The sequence below is a fragment of the Chelmon rostratus genome, chromosome 24 (genome assembly GCF_017976325.1).
Source record: "Chelmon rostratus isolate fCheRos1 chromosome 24, fCheRos1.pri, whole genome shotgun sequence".
Taxonomy (NCBI): Eukaryota; Metazoa; Chordata; class Actinopteri; order Chaetodontiformes; family Chaetodontidae; genus Chelmon; species Chelmon rostratus.
Window position 1 is genome coordinate 2,281,002 of NC_055681.1, and position 10,799 is coordinate 2,291,800.

At 42.8% G+C, this 10,799-nt stretch overlaps 1 protein-coding gene across 1 annotated transcript in view; it reads right to left on the minus strand.

Annotated features, from left to right (window-relative positions):
• acvr2ab (activin A receptor type 2Ab) overlaps positions 1-8,288 on the minus strand; it is a 43,851-nt gene extending 35,563 nt beyond the window's left edge. Inside the window, exon 1 of the mRNA XM_041965844.1 lies at positions 7,347-8,288. Within this exon, the coding sequence (XP_041821778.1) occupies positions 7,347-7,401 (55 nt within the window). The 5' untranslated portion in view covers positions 7,402-8,288. The remainder of the gene's footprint in view (positions 1-7,346) is intronic.
• Between the last annotated feature and the right edge of the window lie 2,511 nt (positions 8,289-10,799).

The window sequence follows — 10,799 nt, forward strand, 5'->3', positions numbered from 1 at the left end:
AACCATTAAGAGTTTCAAGACTGAACAGATCCCCTCTTCACCTCACTGGCAATTCAGATGGCGGTTTGAGCAACAAGTCAGCAACAATTCAGCAACAACAGCTAAAAAGCCCAGTGTGCCGAGGCAGAAAACAAGCAACTTCATGATTCCTGTTGGAGTTTTTATCACTTTCCTCTTTCAGTTTCTGGAAATATGTCATTCGTGTTGATTACAGGACAAAACATGTTGATGTTTTGCAGCTCACATGGCTGCTGCATCCTAAATGACATTTGAGGTTTATTAGACGGTCACACACAGTGACAGCAACAATAACGGCAGGATGATGAACACACAATATCACAACCAAACACCCCCTGTTCACCCTGGCCCGCCGAGTCCCCGAGACACCATTACCCTTTAGTGGTTTTCGTGATAAGAGGTTAGAGCGACCTTCACGACAGTGAGGAATCTTGGCAAGGGATGGACGAAGACGAAGAGGAGGAGGAGGAGGGAGGAAGGAGGGAGCGTAAAGCAGGCGAGGACCCTTGAGAGAGCCTGAAACAAGAGCATGATGAATGTACAGCTCGCAGTTTTTAATCAAGGATCAAAGCAGGGCCTCTCCGTCTGAGCAGCCAGCCTGTCTAGACTGAAACTCTCCCAAGCACATAAAGCAACATCTGCAGGATGCATTAATTACAGTAAAGGACCGTTCTGGACTGTTCTCTGGAGTACCGACACATCAAGTGGTCCAAACTAAGATAAAATAGTCCTGTATATATGAATAGTTTTATCCAAAAAGCGATTTCAGTAAATCTACATTTTGAGACTCCCAATAGCTGTAGTTTACTGCCAAATATTTTAAAAAATACACACAAGATGATGATGCTTTTTCAACCCTGAACTTACCATCTTCCCGATCATTTGTTTTAATTTGAGTCAGTAATGGTTACAGGGGCAATTCATCGACTTCCCATTATAGCGGTGCGCTCGGTCCACATTTACATTTTAGGCTTTTAGCTGACGCTCCTCTCCGGCATGACTTCAATAAGCTGAGCAGGTAGCGTTCTGCTCAAGGACGCGCTGACAGGACGAATGCCTGTAGCCGATGTCCAACATTTGACCTTTTGGTTGCAGCGTGGACTCCGTGGCCTCTCGTCGGCCCCGCTGACCCAACTGCCTCCTACGACTACACAATTAATCAGGTACAGTCATGGATCACGGTCGAGTGCACCATTACTGGACACGGGAACTGATTATTTTGTTCCATTAAAGCGCAGCGTTCTTTTCATTTACATCATTTGAACTATTATTATGCAAAAAGAATTATGCTCTAAAAATAATGGCGCCTGATTATCATGTGATTAATAACTGATTACAATATTTCACGGAGCAATCAGAATCATAATTTTAGCCACGGCAGTGCAGCTCAAACCCTCTTCCTCTGCCTTCTTCCAAGCCTACACCTCTGCTTCCTCAAAGGAGGTGAAAGCTGAATTAAATATGTATGTTATTTTAGTCCCTTCACTGCCTCTACACTGCTGTTATAAAAAGACACAGAGCCTTACAGCATTTGCAAATAATCCTTTGCATTTGCTTTGACCTGTCTGGAGTATCTAAGATTTACTACATCAGAGAGTGTCCTCCAATTACTTAACCTCTGTGCTGCTTTTCCAAGGTGGTGTCCTGTGTGGAAACACTCAGTGAAACCAGGAGCAGGTTGTAACAAATCACAGCTGCTGAAGAAAATCCCCTAAATAGCAATTATGGTGTTTTGATGATTCTTAATTGTAGTGAAAGTTTAGATAGTCACTTATGTGGTGAGTGTGTTTTAAGAGGCCTTGGGCTTTCGAAACCTGATCAAACATCATTGTGTAATTCTAAAAAGGTCCCTCTTTCGCATGATAAACACGATCAATTAAGTCAGTAGAAGTCTATTTCTATTCAATAGAGTTCAGAGACCAACACGTAACCAAGCAGAGAAAAAGTGACTGTGACAAAGCTTTCCTTCCCTTTCCAGTGTTATTTAGTTTCATGAACGCCTGCAGTCTGGAGTTCATTGAAATTTACCAGGTCACCACAACCTCGAGAGAAAGTTTTGGCCCGTTGTTGGGGTCGACGGTCGGCTCCAAAGTCCCTTTTGATAGATGCACCTTAAAAACACACTGAAAAGGTAATTTCCTCAAAGTAAATGTCAAAGCTGCGCGCACACACGCACATGCAAAATGTATCTTCCAAAACCATCCTCGTCGCCTGTGTGCAGAGAGCACAACACACCTGGCCACGGTCTAAATTTAACCAGAGCTCTGACCGGTGGAGGGTCATAACTTCCTCTGCCGAAACCAGCAGCATGCTGTTTCTGGTCACCGTTTTACCTGCGCCAACACGAACTGCTGCTTGTTTTTATGATGTTAAAGCACAGAATGATACACGGCCCTGGAAGGAAGGAGTCTGACTAGTTGGGCCCGACGGGAAATCGAGGCTACATCTGGCCTTAACAAATACACCTGTGCTTTTGGAGCTTAATGCATAATGCAAGAGAACATATTAGATATAGATAGGGGGGGAAAATGGGACAGAGCTGGTAGTCGGCCTCTGGCCACTCTAGGAAACACCCAAAACACTGCAGCAGAAGGGCAAAGGATGGTTAGGAGGAGAAGTTGACTCACAGTCAAAATACTTTAAATGTAGTGACCAATAACAAACCCTGTGTGCATTAGATAACCTTGTTTTATTGAATTCAGGCCACATTACCTACAGCTTTTACACTTGTGAAAGTAGTCGCATGTATTTATATGTTTTAAAGCCGTGTATAGAAATCCACTCCACAAAAAAAGGCAATTTTAAAAATGTTCAGTCGTGCTGGCAAAAGCTAACTCTCCATTCAGTGCGCTCTTAAGTAAATAAATAATAAAGCAAATAATCCACTCAGGCAGCCAGAGTAAACATCAGCGTTAGTCAGCTATTAGGACTGTTTGCTACAGCAAAGTTTGTCTTTACGTTTCAGATTCTTAACACTGAATTTAGTTTTTCCTTCATAATTAAACAGCAAAAAAGACTTCTAATGCTCAGCTGTGTCTGGGAGGGCCGTCATTTTTTCTTTTTGTTGCATTTGTTCTTATTTAAACATGCACAAGATAATAAAGGGTTTGAGGTGAGTCTTCCCAAGCCGAGCCAATATTGTGTGTGTAAGTGGTACAACACAATCTCGGGAAAATAATCTGATAATTAGCTGAATGCTGGAGGAAAAAAGCCTCTCTGTTTCTTTCAATCCTCTGCAGGGAGGTCAGAGGTCATGGTCAACTGTAAAACAGCGAGCTTGGAGCTGAGAGATATTCAGCATCTCGCCCAAAAACACTTTTGTGGAGGGGAGCGCTCGGTGACAGAGGGGCTTAATCTGGCTGCAGGGAAGTCAACCAATTCGCTCAATTTAATGCAGCTGGTCAACGTTAGCTTTCCCCAGCTCAGCGGGACAGAACGCAGAGACCCCTCGGTCTGATGATCCACTGAGTCCAGATACCGTTTCAAGTCGAGTTTGACGTGAAGCAGAGCTGAAACTGAATCATCGGCTCTGTTGTGCTGCAGAGGATGTACACAAAAAGAAAAACAGAGCTGCTTCATCCTCGCCATATTGATGTAACCTTACACTGGCGTGCAAGAGGATCAATGTCTGTGTGAAGTTGCTGCAGTGTACAAAAAAGGAGGCCAAATGTGAAGGCAGGGCGCAAGACTGGACTTATACATCCATCAGCCTCTGCGCTGCATTCACAGATATCTAAACAGCCATTTGCTCAAATTACCAGCAAAACATGACTTTTACACCGGAGAATGACCTCGAGCGCCGGTGGCTTTTTGCTTGAGTTACATTCACATCATGCCAGAAGAAGAGGAGACACGGGACAGGAGCTTGCTGCTTTAACTTAGACCTGTTTCTACTCATTAATTGACTGTTTACTCATCACTGGGTTTGCTGACATGTGTCGACACACTTCTGCAATATCTGACACAGAATTGAGCTAAAAAAAAATTACATCACATATGATTTTTAATCACCACCAAGCTTCCCTCGGCCTTCAGCTCATATTCACATCAAATCTGACATGTGGATCTGAATGCGCCATAAGGCAGCACAGTAAATATTTACCCATTTGCAGTTCAAGTTCACATGAGATCCGAGGTCGCCTTTCAAGCAGACGACCTGAGTTTAACATCCGCCTGCTGCAGAGTCACATTATCACTCCTTGGGAGGAAAATGTCACTTTGCAGTTCAGCAGAGCGGCGTTTTCAAACTGAACCCAAAGTCGCAAAACTTACACAAGAAGCCCATTAACTGTCCCGTCACATCAACACTCTGGCAGACAACCTTGACCCACCATGTGTTACGGCAGCGTTTAGACATGCCAGCACGGATCAAAACACTGGGCAGCTGCTGAACGCAACTTTAAAGCAGGTCAAATATCACATTTCTGCCTCTCATGTGAACACTCTTCCAAAATAATAGCATGTTACAAGTGCAAGTTACGCCTGATTTAAAGGTTGAAGTCGGCAACTTTGAATATTTTGAAACATCCAGAAAATAACATAAAGTGAATCCCATAATCTGCATATAGCGGATGCTGCACTAATAACAGAACACTGAACATTTGCTGGACACAGTTTCTGAAAACATTACATTCAGGGCTGCAAGTTACAATTTGTTATTGATTAATCTGGCAAATACTTTGTCAATTAACTGATTGTTTGGGCTCCAAAATGCCAGAAAATAGTTAAAAACCTTCTGCTTGTTTTGTCCGAACAACAGTTCAAAATGCAATGATACGTAACGTTTAAAAGCCATTTAACATGAACTAAAGCAGGAAATCTTCAGGTTTAAGGGACTGAAACCAGTAATGTTTTTAGCAATTTAGCATGCACAATTAAATCGATCACAGATGTTGCAGGTGATTTTTGTATCAATCGACTTGTTGTCTAAGCTTGCTTGCATACTGGTTGTTGGACAAAGCACTAAATCATTGTTGTTAAGCCGCATCGCCTCATCACTTCCTGTCCGGTGAAACGTACGCGACCCGACAGCCGAATTCATTTTGAAGAAAATACAAAGGTGGTGCTGCGTAGGTTGCTAGTTGCCAAACAAAGTGCAGTTTTTTCCAGACAGGGACCTCTGCAATTGGTAGTCTCTGAATGAAAATGTCAATGTTATCATGGGTTTTTTTTGCATGTCGCAACAGACCTCATCAAATAAAACCACTCGGGGCTAAGTGCCCTGCCCTTATCAGAGGCTTCTTGGTGTTGTCTTGAGCTGTGCCAATTCAACTTGGATTTCATAAAGGATGATTATTCCACCTCAAGTAGGAACCATTCATTTTCCCACTTCAGACAGTAATGAGTAAGCGGAATAATCATCTGCTGCACTGTGCAATACAGAGAGCACCTGCCGTACACTCGAACCAACACTAACTATTACTGTATTTGACAAGCCTTTTCATTTCCACTCAAATCGCTCAAAGACACCCCAGGGCTCACCGTGAAAGGACAATGCCAGGACAATTTCAGATTTTATTTTACCTTTCTATTTCGTAATCGGAACAGCTTTTATACAGGTGAACAGTGAATGTTTCACAAGCCACTCGCTTCCAAACAGCACAGAAAACAAAAGGCACAAGCATGCTAACGGAACATTTTTAATTCTGATAGAAACTTAATTGTCTGCTTAATATTAATGCACTTATCCAATAATCCAATTTCTGCTTATACACAACAATAAAGAACTAAAAAAAACCTGCCTCCAGATCCGATTTTTGCCTCCTTTTACAAACGAGTCTTGCAACATTTACAATCTCTGTGGTTATCTCAGGCTCTGCCTGCTGTCAATCACAATCCGGTCAAACCACCAGGTCGTGCTCGCCGGCAGCAGTGGCATGTTGAGTGAGAGAAAAATGAAAGTTGAAAGCACCGGTTTATCATTTATCACCTTTCTGTCATGTGACGACATAAACATGACAACAGCTTCAGGTATTAAGGCTCCTACTGGGACTCAGACTTTGTGGGTCCGGTGCAGGAAAACCGGCTGCTCACACACAGCAGCACTCCACAACACTGTGGTGTCATGTGAGGCTGCACTGCCTCTTTGGACCAGGTTCACTGAGGCCTTAAGGTCCCCTAATGCTCTCATTTCGACGGGCTGCATCCACTGGAACATCAAGCCTTCACATTTGTAAAATTAAACCAAAAACAAAGAGTGATTTTAACATTGCAAGCTCCTAATCGGTTCCCTTTCTTCACACTCGTGTTGAGGTAGCATCTCTTCCACTGAAACTGAGCTCAATGCCCACTGGTACGGTTTGAAATCAGGAGAAGATCAACCAATCCCACAAAAGTGCACCTGCATCCACATAACCAACGCGCTCCGCATGAAAAAAAACACCTTTTCTCCCTGCCGTCACCTCACTGACCCCGCCGGCATCCACTGTGCACCCACCGCTGAGGATACATATAGAATGTTCACCAGCACGAGGGCTGAAAATTGCTTTGTTGCCTTGAAGTTTGGCCATTTCAATGTTATAACACAGGCTGGATGAGCCATAAGAAGGCTGAAACCCATCTGCATCTTGTTTTTCCTTTTTATTATCAACTATTTTGATGGAAATGAATGGAAGTAACTGCAAGTTGCAGCCTCAATTCCTCCATCTCATAAACTTGCTGTGTCCTTTCGAGCCCATACACTTGTGGATCACTGATCTACATTTTAGTAATGATAATATGAATGAATATAAAAGCTTTTAAAGCGCCTCTTATGGCAGACTTCTAATTTTTTGTTTATTAAATGGTGGCCATTTGTCTCCTGGTGCTCCCAGCTTGGGATTCACACATTAACTGCTTTTTATTTGCAGCCCACATGTGCTCGTCTTCATATCAGCTTCATCTAATGTTAGATTTGACTTTATTAATTACATAACTGTCTTTTCTGCAAACTGGGAGGTAACAGATGACATAACAGTCATCTTCATGCAACTCAGTACTATCCTTTGTATCCTCCAAATGCAATAAAGCAAAAACCCAAATTTGAACAGGTCTGTCCCACGAGGAGCTTCTCAAGGACCACTGGAGGTCCCCTGGCCCCATCTTTTGCTCACTACTGACATCTGCAACATGTGCATGCACATCCACACACGGAGGACGCACAGAAAGGGCACCAATAATGAGGTGGAATGGCAGAGTGGGACCCCCCCCCCTTCCCACAGGGCAGCCTTGCACTGCATTTTCCACATATAACAAGAAGCTATGCATTGCACTCTGCAGAGGTAACAATGAGCACAGCACTGGATCATCCACGGCTGACAATAAAGCATGCATCCCCCCTCCACACCCACCTGAAGAGCAGGAGATGAGGAAAACGGCGAAGGCCAGTTTGGTGGCGTCTCCCATTTTCCATCCGAATCTGATCCTCTGACTAGAAAGAGAATAAAAAAACAAACAAAAAAGCCCAAAATCTCAAAATGACTGAGTCAAATTAAATGTCCCGCTGCTCCAGGGAGCACTGTCTCTGCAAAAAGGACATTTTTTAAATGTCTGGATCGAAGCTAAATCCAAAATATCCCAGGTAATGCCAGCCTTACTAGTCCAAAAAAAGAAGGGAGGAAGAGGAGGGGGATGATGAAGAAGAGGAGGGGATGGTTGGTGGTATTTCCAGGTTTACAGACAAGCAATGGAGGGCGACTTGTTGGCATTCAAGCCGGGGCTGTCATGGACTGGCCAGGTCTGCAGCATTGTTATGAACAGACGTGTTCACCTGTGCCTGTTGGTGTTTAACCTGTTATTTTCAGAGCAGCGGAGCACAGAGCCGAGCCACAGCCGGGCAGGGCTAACATCCATCGGACTGGAAATCAAGCGCACTCCGCTCTCCAATCAAACTTCTCCTCGACGGGCTCCGTCGCATAGCTTTAAAACATCAAAACGAAGTTGAAATTGACATTTCCAGTCTCCTACCGCGGAAACAGAGGTTTCAAAACGCGTACTGCTGTTGTTATATTCCGTGTGGAAGGCTCAGTTTCGTCCGACTGTCCGGCGGGGCGGCCCGGCCACAACCAGAGCTCCGTCCGCTCCGAGAGGGAAACAACCGATTACGAGGCTCCCTCCTGTGTTTCAGTCCGCTCCAAAGTGTGCCAAACAGCCTTCTTCCGTCGAAATGTCTTGAACGAACAAGTGGAAACACTATCATATGACAGCAATAACCTCTAAAGCTGCCGTTAATCCGTGTGGCTAATGCAGCTATCGAGTTTAGGACGAGCTGGTTTTCCCAAGTCCGTCTCCTCCTCGCCTCCTCTGGTCGGGACGATTTCAAGATGGCGTCACCGACCCGCGTCAAGGCAGCCAAACTCATCGGCCTTCATAAGGCTTCCGGTGAAGCATTTCAAATTAAAATGTTACAATGGCACGCGTGGTTGGGCTGCATAGATGTTGATAAAATGTAACAGACGATGTTAATGTTATATAATGTGATAGTGATCACAGTCCGCTATTAAAGCAAACTAATGAATATGCAAAATCATCCATGTAAGGTGAGGCCCTGGACGCTTGGTAAGTAGGTTTGGCCTGTGTTGGAATTGAATTTATGACCTTCATTATGTTAGTTTACAGTAAACTGACTGTAATAGGTGCTAAACAGCAAACTTTGGGAAATCCTGACACGGTGAAACGGTCACTTACAGGTTGATCTGCCCATATGGGAATCTTGTTTGCATCTAATTATGGGTTTTTCATAAGATAGGGTAAAATTAACCACCCCACTAGTCTTTTTTCAGGGTAAAAAAAAAACATCACAACAACATATTACCTTAACAAATATGCTATACTTCGTATTTCCAGTTAACTGTTTCCAATGTTTTGTGACTTTTTTTTTTGTTTGTGATACTTTTGAAGGCAGAATCGTCTGTTTCCGGTATTGGTCTAGCTCACTCAATCCAACTTGATGAAAGTGCTTTAAGAGCAGGGGATTGTTTTTAATTCGGGAAGGCTGCTTGTTTTGGCATCCCGTGTGTGCCGTTTCAAGAGAAGAGGGGCGGTGAGAGTACGCCAGTCATCTCCTCAAAATAAAAAACATTATTTACAAATCAAAGCTGATTGTAGACTACAATCTGAGGATTTGTATGTACAGTATATCTTGTTTTATGAAGCATATGTCCATTTTTCTGTCCAAAATAGACAGTAAATGTAAAGAAAAGCTATATAGGAGATTTTAAACAGCACACATAGCCAATTATACTGATGTTTCATGAAGTTAAAACCATAATTTATATTCTATTTTAAGTCAATAGGTTCATAATGGCTGTCACTCTGTGCAGGCTGACACATATTGCACCTACATATAGCCTCATGCTGCAGTGTGAGCGACTATATGGTCACGTATCAGATTTCAACATGGGTTGGGTGCTCAGTAATAAATGCTGAGAATACCATGAAGTACAGATATAGGCTTGGCCCATTCCCAAATCTGCGTGACACTAATCTCTCTAATAGCCTGGAGCAGATCTCCAACCATAAGCGCTGCTAAACGATTAGGAGGTCAAAGGTCTCAGAGGATTTCTCTGCCAAGCTGGAAGCTGAGTCACCTGTTCTATATTGGAGCGTTGGCTTTCATCTTCAGCGAAACACACGGACCTGTACATAGCTTAATGGTTAGAGCTTGAGGCACCAACGCAGGCTCCGGTGAGGAGTTCAGTTCCTGACGATGTTTTTCCCCTGGCAACGATTTTGAACTTTCTGAACCGTCTCTGCAAGGAGCAAGTTCAGCAGCTCTGGCCTGGAGATGTGGGGGATGTTTAGCATTTCGCAGATTGTTCGCTGAAAAAAATGGTGTCTGATTACATATCAGGACTTACATGGTCACCAAATCATTGCATAATTAGATTAGACTTCATTGTTCGTTTCCTTTGCCTTGCGTCACAAATAATTCAATTACAGGAATTTAGGGTGACTCTTGCGTTAGCTGCACGCTCACATACTAAAGCTAAAAACTTCAGCCTTTAACCAGCTGCAACTTTCCTGACACACATCTGAAACACGCGCTCATGCACTGCTGCGCTTCTTTTAAAGCCCTCCTCCCAAAAAAACAGGAGGAGAGAGCACATTAGTCCAGTTTCAGCTGCTCTGCACTGGCTTCCTGTGACATTTACAGGTGATTTTAAGGCCCTCCTCCTTGTACACAAAGCCCTTAATGGCAAGCTATGTTGCTAACTCCCTTGTTCACGATTTGCCTCTACTGCTGGTTTATTGGAGGTTTCCACAAACAGCTGAAATAAATCAGGGATGCAGCCTTTGTCCATGAGACAATGTTCCTGCAGACATCAGGGAAGCAGCTCGCTGATTTTTTTTTCCAAATAAAGCTAAAAACTCATCTGTTCACTGTAGCCTTTAACTCGCTATGAATTTCTGGTTTATTTGGAATAAATAGAAAAACTGGGCATGATTATTAATTCCAACTTGGTCTGAAACACACAAACATGAGAGAACTGATAATTAAACAATAAAATCTTAAAAAAACATCCATCTTTTTATTTGTATTTTTAATTTTATTATTTTTATTTATGTATTTATTTATTATTATTATTATTATTATTATTATTATTATTATTATTATTATTATTATTTATTTTCTCTCTGATTGTCCTTGTGCTGTTTTGTCCTGTTTCTTGTTGGGTTGCTTTTGTCTTATTGTTGCTTTTTTTTTGTTATATACTAGAGCACAAACACTGTACAGTATTTGCTTACTTTTTATATCCAATTCTCAACATTGCTGTATTGTCGCCATTTACAATATGTATACA